The 24,942-nt window shown below is 38.3% G+C and overlaps 1 protein-coding gene across 1 annotated transcript in view; it reads right to left on the reverse strand.

Moving 5' to 3' along the window:
* The window catches only part of LOC140229916 (uncharacterized), a 95,512-nt gene that overhangs the window by 12,195 nt on the left and 58,375 nt on the right, over nucleotides 1–24,942 (reverse strand). Inside the window, exons 3-7 of the mRNA XM_072310118.1 lie at nucleotides 22,045–22,182; nucleotides 20,198–20,695; nucleotides 18,832–18,987; nucleotides 17,731–17,871; nucleotides 13,271–13,327 (exon numbers count right to left, since the gene is read on the reverse strand). Of these exons, the coding sequence (XP_072166219.1) occupies nucleotides 13,271–13,327; nucleotides 17,731–17,871; nucleotides 18,832–18,987; nucleotides 20,198–20,695; nucleotides 22,045–22,182 (990 nt within the window). The remainder of the gene's footprint in view (nucleotides 1–13,270; nucleotides 13,328–17,730; nucleotides 17,872–18,831; nucleotides 18,988–20,197; nucleotides 20,696–22,044; nucleotides 22,183–24,942) is intronic.

The raw sequence follows: 24,942 nt of genomic DNA on the forward strand, positions 1-24,942 counted from the left end.
ACAGATGTTGCATGTGCCAAATTTCAAGTCAAATGCTCAAAAGCTGAGGGAGATAGCTGAATTCATATTATTGCAAAATTTTCATTCAAAATATGCTGTTACCATGGCAACACTTTCTCAATGCTGACAAAAGATAAATTTTGCACATCTAGGTTATACAGTTATCAAATGTGCCAAAGTTGAAGCCAAATGCTCAAAAACTGAAAGAGTTAGCAGAACTACAATTTTTATATGATTTTCATTCAAAATATACTGTTACCATGGCAACACGTTGTTCAACAATGACGAAAGATGAAGTTTGCACATCTTCGTACTTTAACGGTCACATGTACCAAATTTCAAGCCAAATGCTCAAAGACTGAGGGAGTTAACTGAATCCACAGTATTTTTGTATGATTTTCAATCAAAATATGCTGTTACCATGGCAACACATTACTCAACAATGACAAAAGATTAAGTTTGCACAACTATGTACCATAGCCATCACATGTGCCAAATTTTAAGCCATATGCTCAAAGACTGAGGGAGTTAACTGAATCCACAATATTTTTGTATTCTTCTTCATAAAAAAATGCTGTTGCCATCACAACAAATTGTTCAACGATCATGAAAGATTAAGTTTGCACATCTATCTACCATAGTGGTCACATGTGCCAAAATTCAAGCCAAATGCTAAAAGAATGAGGGAGTAAGCCGAATCCACAACATTCTATATGCCTTTGAGTGAAAAAAGCTGTTACCATGGCAATGCATTGTTTATCAATGACAAAAGATTAAGCTTATACGTACTGTAGCGGTCACATGTACCAAATTTCATGCCAAGTGCTCAAAGAACAACATTTGTCAGATTTCTTAAAAATTTACCGTTGCCATGGCAATGCATTACGCAATAGTAACGAAAAAAGGTGTCATGTACATCTTTATTTGATAGTGGTCCCACATGCCAAATTTGAGGTCAATTGCTCAAAAAATGAGAGAGTAGTTTGATCCACAACATTTTGCAAGATTTTTTTTTAAATTTGCCGTTTCCATGGCAACGCATTATGCAATACTCACAAAAAAGGTGTCATGCACATCTTAATTTGATAGTGGTCCCACATGCCAAATTTGGGGTCAATTGCTCAAAAAATGAGAGGGTAGTTTGATCCACAACATATTACAAGATCTTTTAAAAATTTGCCGTTGCCATGGCAATGCATTTTGCAATACTCACAAAAGGTGTCATGAACATCTTTATTTGATAGTGGTCCCACATGCCAGATTTAGGGTCAATTGCTCAAAACATGAGAGAGTAGTTTGATCCACAACATTTTGCAAGATTTTGTGTAAATTTGCCGTTACCATGGCAACGCATTTTGCAATATTAACGAAAAAGGTGTCATGCACATCTTCCTTTGATAATGGTTACACATGCCAAATTTGAAATTAATTGTTCAAAAAATGAGAGAGTAGTTAGATTCACAAGTTTTTATGAAAATATGCCGTTGCCATGGCAACGCATTACACAATAGTAACCAAAAAGGTGTCTTGCACATCTACCTTTGATAGCAGTCACACATGCCAAATTTTGGGTCAACTGCTCACAAAATGAGAGAGTAGCTTGATCCACAACTTTTTGCAAGATTTTTTAAAAATTTGCCATTGCCCTGGCAACGCATTACGCAATACTCACAAAAAAGGTGTCTTACACATCTTCCTTTGATAGCAGTCACACATGCCAAATTTGGGGTTATTTGCTCAAAAAATGAAAGAGTAGTTTGATCCACAAGCTTTTATGAAAATATGCCCTTACCATGGCAACGCATTATGCAATACTAACAAAAAAGGTGTCTTGCACATCTACCTTTGGTAGTGGCTTCCCATGCCAAATTTGGGGTCATTTGCTCAAAATATGAGAGAGTAGATCGATCCACAAGTTTTTTGCAACGGATCGACCGCCCGACCGCCCGCGCGCCCGACTGCCCACCCGCCCGACCGCCCACCCACCCGACCGCCCGACCGACCATCCGGCCACCCGCCATCAAAGTGATTCCTATATACCCCCATACACACTATGTGTGGGTGGGGGCACGCACGAGTGATGAGCTGAGCTAGCTGAGCTGAGCAGCTGCTAGTAGATCGAGCTAGAGTGTGGTACGTACGGATACCCGACAGCTCCCCACCGCGGACGCGCTTGCGTCCACATAATATCATTATGGCTGTGTAAGGGAAATAATAACAAAACCGCACACGGACCTTCCTTTCTGGATATTTTTTTTCACCATATCACTGCAATTATGGCACGTTTTTTGGGTTTGTTTGTTTTGTTTTTTTTTAAGAAAAGAAAATGGGGGTTTGAGTGAACCGCATGAGATTCATGCATCCTAGCAGGGTATATCCATGCATTGGTTCCTTGCCAGATTTGGGGGTCTTACGATGATTTCTGTCGCAAGGAGGCTCTGCTAGCACTAAAACGAGCACATGAACCCCCCATTTTTACAATTGTTCTGCATTAAGTAAACCTTCTTCTACAATTTGATAAAGAGGATGATTTCTATCATATTGGGGTGCTGCCAGCACAAAAACGAGCACATGAACCCCAACTTTTAATTGTTCTTCTGGTATTAGTAAGCCTTTTACTACAATTTGGTCAAGTTTCGTGAAAATGACATGGGTTTTGAATGTACAGCATGACATTTATGAACCCCATCTAATCAGGGCACCCACGATAGGTTCCTGACCAGATTTTGGGGACTTACAATGATATACGTCGCATGGGGGCGCTGCTAGCACAAAAACAAGCACATGAACCCCCACTTTTTATTGTTTTTCTGGAATTAGTAAGCCTTCTTATAACATTTGGTCAAGTTTCGTGAAAATTACATGGGTTTTGAATGTACAACGTAAGTTTTATGAACCTTGTCCTTTAGCTCACCCCTAACAGAAAACGTCGATGAGAAGGATTTGAGAAATTTCGGTGTTTTCTGCCGCGTGAGGGTGCTACTTGCAATAATGTGCAATTACCATGGCAACATACTTTCCAGTTTGCTTGAAAAGTGTGTCTTGCACAACTTTAAATTGAGTTTTTCATGGGTGCCAATTTTCTTTATAACTAGGAATCGTTGGAAAAACTGTGGTAAGTAGTTCAGTTCATAAGCCTTGTACCTGATTTGGGGGCTATTATATAGATGATGACTGGCGGGGGAGGGAACATACCGAATGTTCCACCTGAAGGGTTTGAAATGCTATTGAGGGAGGTTATAAGTCTCGAGACGACGTCGAGGGACTTATAGCCTCTCAAAATAGCATTTTAAACCCTGAGGGCGGAACGTTTGGCACATGTTCCTGACAACAAAGTCATCAACTGTTACATTATATGGGTTAGTCAAATATGTCAATCATATATGTCAATGTCAACCACCAGCACAACGCACTCGATCACTCGCGCAGAGCCAAATTCACTGTGCGCGGGTCCTTCTGTCATTCGTTACGGGGCAAGTCCAAGCTATTTTGCACCAGTAACGTGTGGGACAACACAAGAAGATTTAGCCCTATATTGCACTGTTAAGATTGAATTTCATATGTTGGGCTGCTTTTGATAGCTAGTAGGTATCTTCGTTCAAAACAATAGAAATAATGAGAATCACGTGTTCAGTATCTAATTTATGCAAATTTATTCTCCAGTATTGCGTGGGACCACAAAGATTGTCCTTTTTTTTCTTCTTTTACTTTTTATCTCAATTATTGTGAAAATACTTGGTATACTATAAAATCATTACAAACATCTTTTTCTACAACAATAACTGTACCTGAAACAAAATATTTCAGAAAAAATCATGAAACTGTTTTCTCTCTAGGTCAATTATAGAAAAATAGGTATAGTAATGCGTGGGACAAGTAACGCGTGGGACATTTTTGTCACTATGAATAATGTGATGTGAATTGCACATTTGCTCAGAGAAACTTTAACATGTGGTACTAATTATCTAAATAGATGTATTTCTAATAAATTCTTGCAAATTTCAATGACTTAGACCCACCAGAACAATAGATATAATAAAAAATATGAAATGCCTGTGTTATCCTTTATCTTTTGACATTTGACTTTGAATGTGACCTTGAAAATAGCATGTAATGATCTTTTGTGAATCATTAATCCAAAGTGGAACTTTTCACCAAATTTCAAGTCAGAATTCAGAAAATTACAAAAAATCCCTCAATAATGTACACATTTCCCATAGAAGACTAAGATTTAGTACACTTCCATTGACTTGAACACAAATCGTCCCGCGCGTTACTAAATTCAATTAAAAATTGCAAGTATGAGATTTATCAGACTAACTTTTTATCTCTTGGATATGATTAGGTCCATTGTGAATTTGGTCTTTTGAAAGTTTCAAGTCAATTAAATCATTAACTTTTATGCAAAACTTGTTATTCAGACTTAAGGTCACCGTACTTATTTTCATAAAAACTTGTAAAAATTAAAAGATATATTTTAAAATGCAGAATTTTTTAATGTCCCACGCGTTACTCTAAATTTTAATTTATGCAGATTAATTAATTTATTGCTGGTTATGCGGAAGGATTTTTACTTTTTCTTTTTGAAATTCATGTATTTTAACTTCTTAGCTTTAAAATGACACCAAGTTTATGTAGATTGACCCATTTTGAATTTTCAGTCTTGTGTGATCAAATAGCTTGGACTTGCCCAATGTACATGAAAATGTTTTCCCATGGGAAAACATTACAAAATTGTTCTCCCATGGGCGAACATAACCAATGTTCCTCCATCACGTGACTGTGTTTAGCCCATCACTAACCGGTATTTGACTAACCCATTTGATATAATGTGATGTTACCATGATAACTCACTTTCTACTACAGCCGAAAAAAACATGCTTTGCACAACTTTTTACATCGAGGTAAACCAGTGTACAAAATTTCCTCTGAATTGATTGAAAACTGGAATAGTTCAATTGGCAACATTTGCAACAGACCAACCACCTGCCTGACCGACTGACCACACGTCAATTCCTTGATACTCCCATAAGACTTTGTTTAGAGTGGGATATAGTATATAGTAAAGATGACAATGATAATGACTACTATAATGATTATGATGTTAATAATAATAACAAGAAAAATAAGAAAGAAAACAAGAGACCCAGTGGGTCTAGCAGTCTCATGAGAATTGCAAGTTCATATCCCATGCATTCTTGCAGATCCTTACCTCTACAGTTAACATATACGGGCATAGCATCCATTTTTCTATTTTATCACACTGGCAATAATACCTGCCAAATTTGGTGACAATTTGGCTATGCATTTTCAGAAATAACACACCAAAATGTAACAAAACTTGCTCAAAAATTTGGTCCAAGCCGTAAGGAGGCTACCCCTGAATATGCCATTAAAAAATTGAAAGCACATTCATCCATGTATTTACTAATAGCATTGGCTCAATCATTTCTGGTTCAGAAAAAAATACTCTCTAATTTTACAAGCTTCTCCACTGGGTATGATGCCCATTTGACTTACCATAACTATCAGCTGCCAAGTTCGGTAAAAATTTGAACATCAAGAGTGTGAAAATTTGGCCCTAATTTGGTACTTGTCCCAAGAGGGCTACAGATCTCTGGATCTGCCACAAACAAACTTGAAAGCATGCTCACTGATGTATTTACTGAAAGCATTTCTGATTTTGTTGAGGGAGATTTTGTGCCCAAATATATATTACATCACCCTAGCAATAACACTTGCCAAGTTTGGTGACAGATGGCCCCCACTTTGGTCCTCCCACTGGGCACTATCAGGGGCATCCTTGGAAATGACATGAACAAACTTGAATCTGTACTCACAAATGCACTTACGTATAGCAATTTAACTCATTTCAGGTTTTAAAGAAGATGATTTTTTGATGATGCTCTAATTTGAGGATTTTGGGCCACCAAGGGGGCATAGTGCCCATTTGCTCACATAATCTATCACACTTGTAATAATACCTGCAACGTCGAGCAAAAATTTCACCATGCATTTTCAAGAAAATGATGAAAATGAAAATTTGCCCTAAATGTGAATCCCCTAAAGGGCCAAGGGAGGGGGGGGGGGGACCCTGAATCTGTCATGAATAGCACTAACTTCACTTAAAGCCAAAACATAGCTTTTGTATGCCAGCAGAACAATCAATTACTGCTCTAAAATGTACACGTATGCAGAAGAAATGTATGAAATAAGGCTAAGTATACACTAAGTTTCAAGAAAATATCTTAAGGTATTGCATAGACATAGTGAAATTTTGAGCATTTGACCTTGAGCACGTGCACCCAAAAGTTGATAGGCACAACTTTGCCCATTGGCTTCATACATATACAAGCCAAGTTTCATTATGATACCTCAAATGGTTTTTTAGTTACGCTGTCCACAAAATTGCTGACGGAAGGACAGACGGAAGGATGGATGGACAACCTGAAAACATAATGCCTCAGGCGACACTTTGTGGTGGAGGCATAAAAAGGTTCGCCAGAAGTCCACAATCTAAGAGCTTACCCAATGGTGGTTGCTACCTAATTTTCATAATCGATTATCAGTGATCGACAAATCAGGCCACAAAGATATCCATGGATCTTCCAAGCTAGAGTAAATCACATGCAGCTTGTTGGAAGATATGATAGTGCACAAGGGTATGATCAATCGTCATTTTATGTTCTACCTTCCCACAATGCTGAACACAGGGTTAATGGGAAGGGCCCTTCTGGAATAAAAGATGTGTACTACAATATTCTACACTTTTGATCTCAAAATACTCCAAAGCAACTCATTATCCTATCAAATCATGTCAGCCAGGTAAGTTTCTTGATAAACTCTTCCAATGTATTAGAAACATATTTAAAATGATGGAAGATGGATTTTTTGCCCTTCCAAGAGCTACATTTTGACTTTAAGGAGCTTGGAGGCACAATGTTTACCCATTCTGTGGCATCAACCCATACACAGGAACCTGGCATACTAGGTTCCCAACATGTTGACAAGATTATCTGCATTTGTGGCCTAATTCATGAATATTTGTGTTATGCTAATCAGAAAAATGACTGATCGATAGATGAGAGTTTAGCATCTGTTCTTTTTCTATATCAAAACTGCGTGTATTTCTCTAATTGACCTTTTCCCATCAAAGTAGTGGGTTTGTTTTGCGATAAAACTTGTATAAGACGTTCGTAGCCATCAAGGCACAGCTCACTAGATTTTGACTTTCACAGACCCTATTCGGGTGTTCTTTATAGTGTATTACAAAAGAATTCCTGAGCCCAACAGTGCACACTCTATTCATACTTCATATGTCCAATCGATATTTTGCATTGTTCGATGGCACATACAGTTGAACCTGAAAAGGGGATACATGCAATGCTTGACTGTTTCGCACAGGCTGATAGCGAATCAGCTTCTTACTTGTTTGTTTGGTTTTGTTTTGACTTTGTTTAAGAGGGACATAACCTGTAATGGGAGAAAAATTGTTGCTTGTTATGACCATAATGGCCATAAACCTATTTGTGATCCCCCATATTGACAAAGCAAGCAATTATGGACTAATGCATCCACAAAGGCAGAATGTATCAGGGCCAGAGTAAAGCTACTTGACATTAATTTGACAACAAAGGTAGAGAGATATAGCATATCCCTAATCATATTGCTGATATCAGAGTTATAGAAAACATACAGTCACAGATAAGGAACCACTCTCTTAATAGCGATATCTGTCAGTTTTGAAAGGACTGCAATAAAATTACTCACAGACAAGAGAATGCAGGGGAGGATATTGATTATAGAGTCAGAGGGGCATCAAGAACTTAGAACATAACAGTTAGAAATACTTGCAAGTGTACATGTATTTGTATATTTGTGAGTATAATATACAGGTATGTGTGCGTGTGTGTGTGTGTGTGTGTGTGTGTGTGTGTGCATGAATGCATGAATGCAAAAGGAAATAAGGGAATGGAAAGCATTTTAGTATCATTCCTCTGGCATGAAAACAGGATGAACAAGAGTCATGCGCATACAATATTTTGGGAAATGGAAAAGGCAAAGCAGAAGGTGAATATTCAAGAAACAAAGTAAGAGGTGTGGGAAACCTTTGAAGCCAAGAAAGGTAAGTACAGTTGAACCTCTATTATCCGGCCTCCCTTTATCCGGATCTCTCTATTATCCGGACGCAATCTCGCCGTGATTTTTTTAATCTTTTTTTAATAATTACGGGAGGAAAGGGGGATTCCCAACGGATACATTTCTTAATAATTATTTAGGTAAATCATCCCAAGAATTTATAAAAGAAAATGATTTCATTCTTGCAAACACGAACCTCTATTTTGGGGTCTGTTACTGTGTGTAACAATGAAAAGGTTGCAGTATACACATTACTACATGTGGTACTACAATGGGCTACATCAGTACATGTGTATGTATATGTAGACTCTACATGTATAAAGCATTGAGTCTCCCGTATCCGGCCAAATCCCTTATCCGGACGAGCCCCGGTCCCGACTTGTCCGGATACGAGAGGTTCAACTGTAGTGAGAAACACTGGATGCAGGTGGTGATCATTACAAAGACATTCCCATTTTTAAGTTCTAGAGGCATATACTATGATACTAATGAACCGAGGTAGGAGCAGCAGGGTACATACAATAAACCCCCAAAATGGAGCAGGTCAGTTAGTATTCATGTAACATAATATGCTGGTTTCTGTTGAAGGAATGAAGGGTACAACAGAAAACTATGTTTGTTGGGGTTGGGTGCTATGTAATACCTCCTTATTCTTGGGACTCGACACAGTATGCCAAGGGCTCTCGCCGGTTTGAGCAGAGTTGTTTGGAAAGGTCACGATCAAGGTCTACAGAAGCATGAAGACCAAGTTTGAACACAAAGAAACCCCATGACAAAAGATGAGAAAGAAAATCAAACATATAATTAGTCTCTTTGGGAACTGGCACTATAAAATGGTAAATAATGGCCATCCAAAATAACTGAATAAAATATAAAATGGTATGACAAGTTGGCAGATATCATGATGTCTTTAATATTGATATGCAAATAAATAAACTTTTTTGGCAACTTTTTTTGTAAAATATATCAATCTATACTTATAATCAACCCTTCAATGTTAAAAAAAGAATAAATACATTTTTGTCCCAAACAAGGGAACCTATCTCATATAATACTATCATTTGTAAACACATACATGCTTCACAGCTATTGTCTAAGGTGTGTCTACTTAATGACTGAAAGCAGGTCTGAATCCACTTGGTTTCATGTCTAAGATGTGAGACAAAGAACACATTAGTGCAAGGAGTGTACCAGTACCGATGCTATTTGGTTGAATGTCTACTGATGTTTTAATGCACAGAGCCATGATGCTTTGTGTAAATCAGGACCAACATCTGTTACACACGTTGGCTACAGCATGGATATGAAGTTTGTCTAACACTATTTTCTGAGCACAAAAGGTCACATAAATTGGGTTACTACAATAAACATTTACATTGCTTGAAAGCAAGACAATTGTGAATTCAATGCGAATGACCACTGAGACATTCTTGTTCCTTTCGGATAAAGGTTGCGCTCTTCCAAATCATGAACCATTCCATTCAGTTTTACTCCATATTACTTTCTTTTTGATAGAGCAGGATAAAGACAAAGAATAATTTTGGGTGACTTCTCTGTCTTTTGTCTTTTTCCATAATCAAAGCATACATATTAATTAGAGACTATCTTTAACTCAGTAATAACCAATTAAGTTACTCATTTACAATGGGAAAATGTATCCCCAATCATAAAATTTGTCTTTGAACAACCACATCAGCACAAACAGCTTGAAGAATACATGATCTCTAGCAATTGTTTTTCTCTCTCTTTCTTTTTGGACTCAGAATTCATAAATCGAATCAAAATAACTTCCATACTATGTTTAATGGGCATCAAATAAGATAAAAGCACAGGAATATAAGTTTTAGCACCTTCATTATATCTTAAAATGGATCAACTCAACAGCAAAAATTTGCACCAATGGGGTGGATATCCTTGTGGAGTCATATGATAATCAGAGTAAAAGTGAGCTGGTACAGAACAATACCAATAGACACTATCAAGTCGCTTCAGACAAGTGCACAATGTTTATGTTTGCAGTGACTTTGCTCAGGCTTATCATATCATGCAATTCAATCTGACAACATTATACACACACACCCACCCACCCACACACACACTCACACAATGAAACCTGCTGCTTACAGCTTAGACACTATACTCAGTGTCAGTTGACTTCTTTTGAGAAATTTCAGCAGCTAGGTAGTAATACTGTCTATTGTATGTGTACTGTATATGAATATATCCTTGAAGAGTGCAGCATACCAGGTATCAAAAGAGTATGGACTGGTAACAATCTATCAATAACTCAGCCCCACGATCCAGTGCACCAAATTTTCTATGGAGGACATAGTGGCAGAGCATTATGTCCTGCCTCACATCAAAATCTATGTGCCATTACCAGTTCGGATATTATAATTGTATTTATTTGTCAGGTTATTTCACACCTTCTTTTAAATGTATGTATGCATGCCCTTCCTTTAAAGCAAATCCATCTACAAATTCACTATGACGCTCGTGCTGAATCAATTTGTCTGCTTTCATTTTTCTAAAATACATTAAACACCTGCAGTTAAAAACCAACAATTTTTCAATCATTTGATCTTCTTATATTAGTTCATAGATGTCAGTCCAGTGTTTCATACGTTTGCCCCAAACTTGTCCTTTTGGCATAAATTCTGATAGATAGCTTGTTTGCAGCAAGTATGGGGCAAATCTATCTCTCATTAAAGTGTTCCAACAGATTATATTGTTTTGGAGGGTAATGCACATTGGAAACTGAAAATAACTCGACAGCCCTGAAAAGTAGGCCTACTCTTTTACTGTGGAAATACTCAACATGGTTTTGCATGGGATGGATGTGAATAGACCATAGTCATCCTGCTGGAAACTTTCACTCTGCTACGAAACATAGATAGAAAGATAGATAGATAGATATATTAAATAAATAGATAGATAGAGAGAGAGATAAATAAACATATAGATGAATAGATGAATAAACAAATAAATAAAAACAAAAATAGACAGCCTATCACAAGGACAGTTTTGTTGTACAGAGAAGTCAGATGACCCACCTCCTCAGCTAGAAGCAATTCATTAAACACAAATACTCTCCTTGAATCTGTATCATTTGGTGGATTCACAATTTCATGCATGTTAGCTCATAAGATGGAAGATTTAAAGTTTCTGCAGTAAATCAACATGGATGCTACCTTGGACTTTTGACATTATACCAAATACATCAGCTGCTTGCAGTAATAATCATATCTATAATTTTACAGGGTAATTTGTTTTTGCAACTGCAAGTGAGCATGGAGACTGAATACAGTTCTTTAAAAGAAGACAATGATTTCGCCTCATCAGCTGTGGGGAATGGATGCAGTCACTATTTGAAGACATGATGCAATCATTTGAACATGTCCACATATCTATGCATACTGTAAACATCAATATTTTTGTGTGATTAATTTTATGCAGAGTAGCTCAAAAACATATTTGCCGGTCGTTGAATTCACCCCGCGCAATTGTCAACCCATTCACAATGTGCAGAGAAAATTGCAAAGATATTTTCATAGGTTTTAGAATTTGCGCTAGCCAGAAGTAGCACGAAATACGCGAAAATTAATATACAACGAAAATTTCTGCTTTTACAGTACTAGTGTGTCAAATTTATCTTTAGGAGCATCAAATAGATCTATAGAAGAAACAAATTCAGACCATGTGACCCGCGACAAAAAAAGGATCCAAAAGTCGGGGGAGGTTGATTTTCTGAAAATGACAAGGCATTGTTCCATTACTCTTCCACTTTAATTTCTTATATAACAGACTCATAGAATGACTCGGTTGCAGAGATATCAATGATTCTATGAGAGCATGTCGAGTGGTCTAGGAAATCAGCGTTTCGAGAAAACTGCCTTCTAATATTTCCTTCCGACGCAATTGTGATCAAGGGGAGGTAAGACACTTTTCACCTCTTGACAATAGAAGGTATGCAGCTAGCAACCTCTGTTCATTCAAACTTAGCACCAGCGGTTTATCAGTAACCAGGATGCCACGCACTGACCAATAAGATCACTCCCTCATTGCTAGGGGAAGAGTCTATCTGCGGAGCTACATCCAAATCTTCGGACATGTTTCTCCTCAGTTGAAAGTCAGAAAATCATGGCCCAGGAAAATATTAGTTTCTTACCTTTCCTTTGAACATTCAGCTTCGCAATTTCGGTAGATAATAAACGATACATTAGACTACAAAATTCTGCCAAAAACAGAAATTTGATGGTTTTGACTGATTTTTCTGATCTCACTTCAAGGCTCAGCCGTCAGCGACTTTCGGATCCTTTTGTCATGGCGGGTCATATATAATCTGTAATTATGCACATTAACTTTGGAACAAAAACCTTCTTAAAACTCATGACATCTATTTTTACTTATTGATAGCCACTATGTATGAAGACATACTAATGACTAAGAGCATGGCCATTCTAATTTGGCTTGAAGAGACATGTTAATATCCTGATGCGCCATCATACTGACCTTTCAACTTGCTGCTAGCATTGTGCCAAGCTGTGAACCTATCTTAATGCCTGGCCAATGAGAGGAGTGGCCGAAAAGGGAGGAAAAAAAAATCTAAACTTAAGGACTGCAATGCACGCTTACTGAAGAGACACTGATATCAATACTTGTTGCTGCGGGAGCGGGCAAGGGGAAGTGGGAAGTTGGCCGACAAGCAAATAGGGCCATCAAGGGGCTCTGAGAATGACTAAAAATGTTCCTCACTCAGATTTAGCCTGCAGAATCACATGCCATTCTTGAAATGCCCAGAGAAGTGCAAATGGGGAATGGCAATCAGGATTTACAGGTGCTGAAATATTGCCTATATAGCCAGAGTTGTTCGGTTTTTCTGTTTGTTTCTCATCTCTCTTTGAGAGCTGAGTGTTATTGCTGCTTTTGTTTTTTGTTTTATGTTTAATTTTGTGTGTGTGTGTGTGTGTGTGTGTGGGCATCTTTTAGTCTTGTATCTGTTCCATCCTAGGAATCTAAGATTTTCAATTACTATTTGACAACATACACTGACACTCTGTTGTACATAGCACAACTTGCATCTCATTTTCAATCAAATCATAGCACAGAAACACGGAGGTAATATACTCACAGGTCTCTTGTCCTTTCTGGCCTGCTGAGCATCTCTCTTCATCTGAGCTTTGGCAGACTGAAACAATGAGAATATACAATCACATAGAAATTATATTTTTTACCTCAGCTATACATGTAAAGCACACACGAGACAAGTTCCAATCATAAAATATGTGGAGCTTAACCAACAATAAGAATTATACAGAAAATGTCTATCCCTGCCCATTTCATTATGCGGCAATGGTTGGGCAACTGTGTAAAAATACTGTATGAGCTGAAATTTTCGCGTACAGATATTTTCGCGAATTGGTCCTTCGAGGACATTTTCGCATGTTTTTAATTTCGCGGTTGCGAGGGTCTAACTGAACTTAGTTATATGCGCGTTGTTATTTTCGCGTGTTGTTATTTTCGTGATTCAAAGGCGATTCGCGAAATTCGCGAAAATAAAACCACCGCGAAAATTTCAGCTCGTACAGTAGTAGAGGAGCCTCACATTCATTTAACTTTGTTCTGCAAACAGAATCTTAACTTTTGTTTCATCTGCTCAGAACTTATTGGAAAGACCTAGTAATGTATGCATTCATATGCCTCCACTATATCACACATTTTTTCTTTTTTAATCAATGTTTAATCATCAGTCCCTTTCAATTCTGTATACCCATCACACTGTAGGATTTTCAGTTAAGATTTAAGTTATGCTATTTGTTTAGTAATCTCTGTCTCTATCTTATGTTGATTATATTGTTATGTACAGTATAATCATACAGAAATTGTGCAGTAAAACCTTACAATTATCATGATTATCATTATTCTCCCAGTCATTTATAGTACATCTTGACAGAGTGAGACAACAGTTTGACATGATTGGCAATAAACTGCAATGACATCTTTGAAACTTTGATGGCAGAAAAAGTGATACGTGGTTATACATTCATTGAACAAAGTAAAATTGTGTCAGAGAGCAAGTACTCTGGAACTTGAGCATGCTCACTTGACCTTTGACCCTTGCCCATTAGTCCTATATCCAATTAATAATTGTTAATGTAGACACTAATTTTCACAATACTTTGAGCCACTTTCAAAATATGGGGAAAAAATAGTGAATTTTCACAATTTCAATTGACATTTGACCCCATGGCCTAAATCTTTCCCTATACAATCATTATGCAGCAATGCATGTAAGCGAATATGTCAAGTAAATAAGTGTATCCATTGAGTCATTTTCAAGGTATGGAGAAAAATAATTTAAGCATTAAATAGTACAAGTTTAGCATTTCCATCTGACCTTTGACCCTGGGCCCGGAATTTCCCTAGAGAATAATTGTCAGGCAGTTTATACATTAGCCTGACCAGACAAGAGACCAATACACCGACCAAGCTAAGCCCCTCACACAGCTACAAAACTGTCATCAAGTGTTGAAAATTTCTACATTCTAGTACAAATTTTACCATATACTCAAATGGAATTAGAGCATGGTATAAATATATCATTCCATAGCGACCCCTTGTGTGATTTCCATGAAGCAAAATTGCAAATTCCAACAGTATAGTTTGACCATCACAGCACTAATTCAAAATATGTTGTAACGGCTTTGACCAAAGACACATACTTAAAATGGAAGTGCTCTGTATAGAATGAGAGCGCAGCATGTGGGTTGAAAGAGTCGTGCAAACCTCGTATACACGGTTATGTAGCTCATAAGCGATTGTACTGCCGTGCGCACGGCGGCCATTTTCGGTAGTCCTTCTAATCACAAACTGAGGCAATCTCTTTGAACTGAGAATTGAGCAACAGGGCTGACAACAGTGCGAAGAAATGAGATCTACATCATGCGAAAAACTTGGAATTCAGTGTGCATACTCTATTTATATCCTTGTTTTCGGTAAGTTGTAAATTGTGTATGTCAATGTCGATAAGAAAAATACCACGCTAAATTGATCACGATAACAGATTTATAGGTATGAGTTACAGATATGATGTAATGAATTCAAAATCTTGTTGTCAGTCCGCAATAGGGTGATATTTTGGATCTCGACTGGTACAGCCCTGTCGCGACACTTGTAATGTGTATAGCAACAGGGCTGTGTATAGTAGTACATACATACACTTATGTACCTGGTATTGATTTTCATGACGATACCTCGAGCCATTTCTAAGATATTGAGATGAAATTGAAATTTCAGCATTGTCATTGGACCCTTAAACTTTGAACCAATGGCCCAAAAATTTTCCTAGATAATCTTTACCTGGTAAAACATGTAATAGTATACACAACTTTTCACAAAATTACCTTCAGGCTTTGCAGAAATACAGAGGAAAAAGTAACATTTTCAGAATTTAACCTTTCGCGTGTATGCCCATAAATTAAAGGCACAGCTTCATCCACTCAAACATATATATACAGTAGAGGCCAAAAGTTTGGGGCCACCCTCAGATTTAAAAGAAAATACTGTGTTCTGCATTTCATTCAAATGTACTGATACTGAATGGGCTAAGGCAGTTCCCTTACATCGCACAAGCCAGTGGCGGGTCCAGAGGGGGGCGCAACCGGTGCATGCCCCTTTATTTTTTGTTAAAAACAAAAGAAATAAAAAGAAAAGAAATGAAATGAAACCCGGAAGTGGCACCAGAAATATTAGTTGCCCCCCCCCCCCCCTTTACAGAATTCCTGGATCCGCCCCTGCAAGCATGTTTCCAACACGAATTACAGCTTAATTACCCATTTTGCAGAGATTTTTTGCTCACACTTTGAATTCATCAAAATACCCTCCATGTGCCCTGATCACTACTACTTTACAGATTCTTGGCATGCAATCTAAGAGTTTTTTTTTGAAGTATGATGCAGGCAATGATTCCCATGCTGACTTTAAGCATTCAAACATCTGTTTTTCATTGCTGGGGGAGGAGCAGTGGACCTGCCTATCAAGTTCATCCCATGCCATTTCTATAGGAGAGAGGTCTGGAGACTGGGGTGGCCAAATCATGTTCCTCAAGACATTCTGCTCTTCTTTTGAACAGATGTAGTTCTAGCAAAGCTTAGATGACGGTTTCGGATCATTGCCTTGTTGCAGGATGAAATTTTGACCAATGACTCTTAAGCCACATGGAATTGCATGTCTCTGAAGTATTGAGTGGGACTGCTCTTTGTTCATGTTTCCTTTGACCTGAACAAAGTCTCCGGCTCTTTGTCCTCCAAAACATCCCAGACCATCACTGATCCTCCACCATGCTTCACAGTAAGCACAAAACAGCTGTCAATCATATGTTCTGTCTCCTGTCGCCTCACACACTCTTCTGTTTGTTCCAAATAACTGAAACTTGCTCTCATCAGTCCAAAGGACCTTCTTCTAATCACCAACAGTCCAATTTTTGTGTTTCTTGGCTCACAACAGTCTTTTACTCTTGGTGACTGGGCGAAGGAGTGTTTTTGTTTGTTTTTTTTAGCTACATGTACCTTTCCAAACAGTATCACTGAGGTCTCCATAAAGGGAATGGAATAGATCATTTTCCTAATGAATTCAAATCTATGGATGTTTGTAGAAAATTATAGAGATGAGCTATTCCATTAATCTGCTCTTTTTAAATAAAATTCAGTTGCTAGAATCCAATTTGCATATGATATTTGTTGCTATGTCAGACAAGCCTCGGACAAGCTTTCAGGTTGTTAAAAACAACCTTTGCTTTAAAGATATGCATAAAATTTGAATATATTACGAAAATCGTCTGGGGTTCACAGTAGTGCACTCAAAACTGATTGGAAAAATGCTTGTGTGATGTAATGGAATTGCCATAGCCCATTCAGTATCAATATATTTGAATAAATGCAGAATGCAGTATTTTGTATGATTTTCTTTTAAATCTGAGGGTGGCCCCAAACTTTTGCCCTGTACTGTATATATGCCAAGTTTCACTTGGATACCTCACACAGTTCTGTAGTTATACCATCAACAAAATCGATTACAGATGGACGTCCAAACAGAAGGATGGACAGCTGGACAGATGATGGGAAGATGGGGAAGGTGAGGGGGCTAATACCTTACTGATTTTGGTGCTCTTTGAAATCAAACATTAGCATATGATGCATCACACGTTACCCCGGGGTATCGTAGTACCCCGGGTTACCGCGTTGTGTAGCACCACCTCATGTCCACTAGAGGACAGCCAGAGAAAAATGCATGCACTGTGTGTGTGCATGTACATAGTCATTCCCATGCCACTGCATGTTATACTATGCGTGCATGGCACACTGTGATACCACTAGCGTGTGCTTTAGTGCAGTGCAGTGCAGTGGCTAGCGCGCGCTAGCTCCAGCACCAAAATAATTTCCTCTTTTTGGCACCCAGGGTACAACCTTTAAAAAAAAAAAAAATAATTCAACAAAATGGCTGATTTTTATTTGGTACCCCGGGATACCATTTATGTCATCATATCACTAAAATTTGGGAAAATTTCAAAACAAAACTGCAGAAACTGCATACCTCAGCAACATCCCGCTTGACTTTCAGTCGCACAGTACCGGATGTGCTACGTAGAATGTCATACACGTCATCGCGAGACTTGCCTTCCAAGTTTATGCTATTGATCTCCTGTACAATGTCACCACTGGCTAAGCGGCCATCCTGAGCAATAGCAACAAGAGCACACATAATAATCACAACTGTTCTTACTGTACACTTTGATCCCCCTTATGATAATTGTTTAAATTCTATATGCTAGGTACTCTCCCCAGACACAAACAAGTCATAAGGTTCTAGCACTGGACAATATAAAGAATAATACAGAAGTTACTTACTGAAGACATCAAAAACAAAAAGCAATTGACTTAGCCCCTCAAGAAAGCAGAGAGAATAATATTTGCCTAAACACATCTCAGCAATCATAAACACATAATGCATCATGCCCATTTGAACAAATTGGGATCCTATCACCCTAGGGATGCTACCTGCCAAGTTTGGTGAAAATCTGTCATGGGATATTCATGAAGAAGCTGAAAATGTTACTGAATAGTTTACACATAATGCACACTGAGGCCGAATAATGGATGATCACAATAACTCCATCAAGCTCTTGGCTCAGGTGAGCAAAGAATTCCTAACTTTTGGAACTCTACTTTGATTTTCTTCCATTTTTAATTGAGTGTTTAACGAAATCAATCTGCATTCATGAATCCTATATGTGTTTGGCAATCTTCCTCTTTGAACACTTCATTTCTATACGATGGAATCTGATTGACAAGTCTTGAATATATGCTGGACTCCATACAAGACTACTAACAGGAGAATAGTAACAATTTGAAAAGAGAAAAGAAAGATATAAAATGCATTTTACAAATCCTGAATTTGTATAAAAAGTGCATTTTACCCTGGCATGCAGTGACTGGGTTGTGTTTGAGCAAGCTGTTTGCAGGTTATAAATCTGTGAATGCTGATCAAAGTCAGTTTCAAATCTTTAATATCTAAGAAAGAATTTTTACATAATCAGTTGTCATAGTAGTTTGCAAATTATTGCAATTTACCACTACGGGTGCTGTTTTAGACATCATGGCCCAGACTGGACCACTGTGGGGACTTGAAACGTACCATCTCTGCTGCTCCTCCTTGTAAAATGGTCTTGACTGCTACTCCCACCCCTCGAACACCCACAAGACCGAAGCCCAGTCCATGCCCAGAATTCTGCAGCTCGATTTCCACATTCTCATACTGTGGCTGTCCCACCTTACTACCAGTGGGACTATCCTATAATGGCAGCAGATGAGAAAACATAAACCAACATCAATCATCAGTGTTTGTTGCAGATATTTGGGTGAGACTGCATGATTCATCCGATCAACATAACATACACAACTTTACCTGAGCTACCAAGCAATGCTTTCAACCAATCTGTTTTTCCACTTGTGTCACTACATCTTACTTTTGGGTATGAGTTTAGATAAGGCATAATGACCTTTGATCTGAAGGACCCTTGCCTAGATGTTAAGCAGTTAATCAATAACTGCATACCTGCCAACATTTCAAGATGAAATATCTTACTCGTGGATTGCAAAAATCTTATTTCGTATGCAAACTGAAGTTAAAAATCTTATTTTCAGTCAAATCTTCAGAAAATACACATGAAAGGTATATCTAAATATTTTTTTTAAGATCTTATTTCTCTGACAGAAAATCTTATTTTGCTATTTTTAATGTAAAAAATCTGACTGAATCTGATAAAACCTTATTAGCTGGCAAGTATGTAACTGAATGAATATATCTCGGTCAAGATTCATCAGAAAATTCAACAAGGTGTGTAGAAGGTTGCAATGATACAAATCTTCCACAAAGTTGGCCTTGATTGCAATGACTCGCTCTATTTTCTGTAGTTTATGTCTGAACTGCAATGCAGCTTACTAGTATTGTCTGTTATACTGATATGTAGTTAGTTTCTGATGCATTCAGTTCATCTCCAAAACCCATATTTGCCTTGATGGCAAGGCATGATAGAAATAAGATAAGGTGATTGATAAGTCATAAAACAGAGGTACCCCACTACACACTAAAATAAAGATCACGTACGATACAGGAATCTCTTCATTTTTGTTAATAGGAAGCTTTAGATTTGCGATGCAGATGTTTAGACGACTGCGTTGGCCATTCTCTTCTCTCCCTCCATCATGTTGTAAAGTAGCTTTAGATTACTTGAAGACCCAACCTATGCAAAGTAAAGTGGTGCCCCATATGATCACTGCATCAAGTAGCTCTCCGCGTCGTGGTTTTAAGAGGATGCAAAAGTGACCCAGAACCGACCACACAAGCTCAGACACAAGATTGATTTTGATAAGCGATTTTGCGCATGTGGAGACTAGGTTTTTTTTTCACTCTGAATGTCTGCATTGCAAAATAAAAATCAAAAGCTACCTATTGACTTTCTACACAGCTGTACAAAGTCTCTTCTTATGAATGATATTACCATTTTCTTCTTGGATTCTGCCATTATCTCATTCAAACTCCCAGTGCTTGATGCTGCCTCAGTGGAATGGTGAGACGGAGAGGACAAAGCACTGCTGCTATCCCTCTGGTAATGTGAGCCCTCCTGGTTGCCGGTAGCACCTTCTCCTACAAGTTGGGGTGTAGGCTGACTGGCTAAGGTCACAGGAGAAGTATTTATACTCTTCCTACCCTGCTGCTGCTGCTTACTGCCTTCTCCCCCTCCTCCTCCTACGGGAGGAGAAACAGGGGCACCAGACTGACGGGATAGAGGAGAGAAGGTATTACCAGCCCGCCCCACCTGCTGCTGATGCTGTGTCAGGGGAGATGGGGATGAGCTAGCGCTGCGGTTGGTACTTCCTTGGGTGGGTGATGGGTGTGAGGACAAGGAACTGCCACTTAGCGATGAGCAGGTACTGGAGGGAGGTGTGACAATGCTGGATCCAGTGCTGCTGGCAAGTTTCTTGTCCTCCTCTATCTCCTGTTAATGCATCATGACAAGAAGCAGAGAAAGTTCATTAGTATTTCCAGTAAAATGATGAAGCCAAGGGTCATCTTATGAGTGGTACTCTTGTTTTCTAGCCATCCTACAGCCATATGCAATTACACCTCAAAATAACATCTGGGCTCAATTAACTCTAATAAAGAATTTAAGTTCATAGAACCTCTCTTATGTTTGTTAAAACCTCTGTTGCACCACAACCATTTTCATAAGATTATTTTGAACATTTAATAATACACAATGCAAACATTTTGAAGTTTATCACACTTACCTCTGCTTGAGATCCCCCACATTTATAATCACAGACAGAAGAATTTTGTGGAGGCACACATGCCCTCTCCCTAGAAACAAAAGTAACTTGTTCTAAAATGATCTGCATCAAAAATAAAACTTTATATGTGTCTAGAATAAAACATCCTTCTTTTTTAAGGTGGTCACATCTGCCTGAATTCATAAGCACCTATCAAACAACAGTTTTTACTTGAAATTTAAGCATTTCACATTATGTAACACATAGTTTTCTGCTCAAGTCACTATATATCTAGAATCCAGTGCTCAATGCACATTCTTGTGCAGGGGAAGAGGGTATCAAGGTCCTCATGGGTACGAGGGGTTGGTAGTTTTCAAACAATTCAGGTAGGACCAAAATAGTCATGCTTCACGGGGAACCAGCAGGAAGAGTTTCCTTTGGGGTAATGGCCACCTTGTGTGAGATCTGGGTGAGATGGTCTTTCCACAGGACTCTGCAATTGGTATTTGGCCCATTGGGACGAAAACTCTCTGAGTGGATGAAACTGCATCTGGACTTCAACCTTTTCTTTGTTGACTTATGATCAAACAGGAGGTGTCGAGAGTCGGTTTCCTGGTTTAGTTTCTCTCCTTGGGCTGCTACCTTTCTTCTGATGTTTAATACAGGGTGCGATGCCACATAGCATGAACAGGTCATCTACAAACGTGAGTTTACAACACCTAGCGATGGTTTGGCGGAATACATTTAAGACTGGGTCAATTTTGGAGGTATGAGATGATCAACATCACACAGGAGCATCATACCCAGCATTAAAGAAGTACAAGGCAAGAGTTGCAGTACGGACACTTTTGACATTTGCACCCCACCTGATCTTCATTTGGTTGTGTGCTGTCAAAATTAATACATGCACAAAAAAATGTGATCACTAATTAAACTTGACATCACTTTATGACACTGAAATCTTCTAAGTACAATCCAAGTGAGAGAAGGCCAGACAGGTTAGGAACCCTCTATCAATTTCTTTAAATCAACATAGTAAATGTCTACTGTCTTTTTTTTTTTTTTTACTGCTCTTTACCTGGTGGCGTCGTGCGCGTTCTTCATTCTTTTTCTTGATGTCATCAATTTTCTGGTTCAAGATGTCCTCCTGTTCCTCCTTGCTCAGTATATCAAGCAGAGTGAAGTTATCAACAAGATCAGTCAGCTGCTTGGTCAACTGAAGTTTAAAGAGCAAAGTGGAAAGATTTCATGAGTAATATGGTGATGCAAGCAACGCTGCCCACCTTTAACAAAAAAGTTGCGAATAATGGTGAGTGCATGGCAATCATTCAAAGTACACTGTTTTTCTATGTCTGATAAGTTCATTGAGCACCAGGCCAATGAAAAGAAAGAAGAAGAAAGGAATGTCGATATAGCGACTGGTATGCCTCCCTCATGTCACATAGTTTTCCCAATATGTCTATGATACATGTTGACAATGTGAGACCACAGTTTCACATGATTGGCAAAAGAGTGAAATGACATGTTTGGAAGTTGGCACAGCCACAAATGTGTTGAGTGTTTATATTCCTTGAACAACAATTCTTTGGATGGCTAAATTCTTTCAGAGAGCCAGTATTCAGAATTTAAGCATGTTCACTTGATCTTTGGCCCTTGCCCTTTGATCCCATGGCCCACAACTTTCTTGAAATAATTACTAACTGGCAATATCAAATTTTCAGGACAATAGTCAGGAAATATGGGAAAAAATGTGAGATTCAAACATTTTAAACTGACCTTAGACCCAAATCTTTCCTATCTAGAATTACTGTGCAGTGATGCATGTTCATACATAGTCTTAACATGTTGAAGACGTGTCCCCGAGAATACTGGGGAAGGTGTCTATAGGAAATGCGTTTTTTAGCAAAATCAGTCCGTCCTCACTGGGTTAATTATAAGAGTATGCATGGGGTAATTTCCACAGTACAGAGAAAATAGTGTAGTTTCAGCATTAAAGGGGCATTCCGGACGATTTTCATAATTTGACATCATGTAGTACATAAATCAACAGCTCCATGTATAGATTCGTGGAATTTATTGTGGTCCTTGAGCAGAGAAACCAATAAATTGAAAATCTTAAACAAATTACACTGAACAGTGTTGATGACATCAGAGCCTCATATATTTCAGAAATGTAGCAGTGTAATTCCATTACAATACCGCTTGCTCAACAAGTTCACCTGTGAAAAATCTATGCATGCCTTCTTCTTTTGTTTTGCTTCCTCGAGCCCGAACTCATGCATTCTTATGGTGAGGCTGTCATGTCATCATCCTTGTTCATTGCAATTTGTTGTAAATATTGAAAACATTCTCATTCCTTATCCCAATCACTATAAATTCTGAAACTCTGTACTCAGTTTGACTAATTTATAGTTGTTCAAATGTAAAAGTCTGAAAATCATCCGAAGGTCCCCTTTAAATGGTAGAATTTAAGCATATAAACTTATATTTTTTTCTACATTGCTGCAAAACACTTGCCCGAACATGACCTTTGCTTAAGTCCAAAAACAGAAGAAAAAGATATGGAAAATACCTTGTGTAACTTGCAAGTCACAGCCTTAGCAAAACATAAATGAATGAACAGCACACATTGATTTGAAGGCAAAAATACATCGGAATAATACATTTGATTTGATTTAGTGTTGTTGCATTGGATTGGGGTTTCTTCACATAAATAGTGGAAAGTTGCTGAAATGAAATGAAAGTGCATTGCTTCACTAAACAATTGCTATTATGGGGCTTCTGTATGGTTGATTTCGGGGGGGGGGGGGGTAAAAAAAAGGTAGCTTATGTGGCACCTTGCCTTAGAGCTTTGAACCTAGGACCCAAGCATTCCTAAAAGAATCAGTGTCAGGCAGTACATGCATATGTACTAAGTTTCATGGAGATACCCTGAGCCATTTCTGAGATATGGAGAAAAAAGTGAAGTTTCAGCATTTTTACCTGACCTTTAACCCCAGGACCTCAAAACTTTCCCTAAAGAATCTTTATTTGATAATTCATGTATACACTAAGTTTCACCAAAATACATATAGGCATTGCAGAGATGGGGGGGGGGGGGGATAGTAAAATTGTAAGAATTTGACCTTGCCTTTTGACATAGAGCATGTGCATCCAAAAGTTGATGAGCACACCTTCGTTCACTCATACATACATATGCCAAGTTTCATTTCGATACCTCTGACGACACTTTGTGGTGGAGGCATTAAACAAGGCAAGTGCCAAATTGTGTCTTGCCCATTCGCGTAGAAGAAATTAATGAACGGAAGTTCATTGACCCAGCCTATGATCTTTGACGTTGTGGTGACCTTCAACTCCCCAAGGGACATCTACCATCCAAGTTTGGTTACAAACGGATATAGGGATCAAAAGTTATGAGCTATAATTGAAACGCGCCTTATAAACTCAACATTGGGTCCTAAAAGTTCGTTGACCCCTGTCTGTGACCTTTGACCTTGCGATGAACTTCAACTCCCAAAGGGACATCTACCATCAAAGTTTGGTAACAAACGGAAATGAGGATCAAAAGTTATGAACCATAATCGAAATGAGCCGTAAAAACTTAAGATTGGGCCCTAAAAGTTCTTTGACTCCTGTCTGTGGCCTTTGACCTCGTGGTAACCTTCAACTCCCCAAGGGACATCTACCATTCAAGTTTGGTCACAAACGGACATATGGATGAAAAGTCTTGAGCCATAATCAAAACACACCGTAAACAAGTTCACCTTCATTAACATAAGGATTGAGAGAATGCAGCAATGTTAGTAGAACGCATCAGTGAAAGTTTGAGGAAAATTGGACAATCGATGCAAAAGTTATGAATTTTTAAAACTTTTGTGTTGGAACCGCTGGATGAGGAGACTACTAAGGCTTGTGATGTCATATGAGTACAACAATATAAAGAAAATGTAAAGAAAATTCAACATATTTTCACTTC

The sequence above is a fragment of the Diadema setosum genome, chromosome 1, assembly GCF_964275005.1.
Source record: "Diadema setosum chromosome 1, eeDiaSeto1, whole genome shotgun sequence".
Lineage (NCBI taxonomy): Eukaryota > Metazoa > Echinodermata > Echinoidea > Diadematoida > Diadematidae > Diadema > Diadema setosum.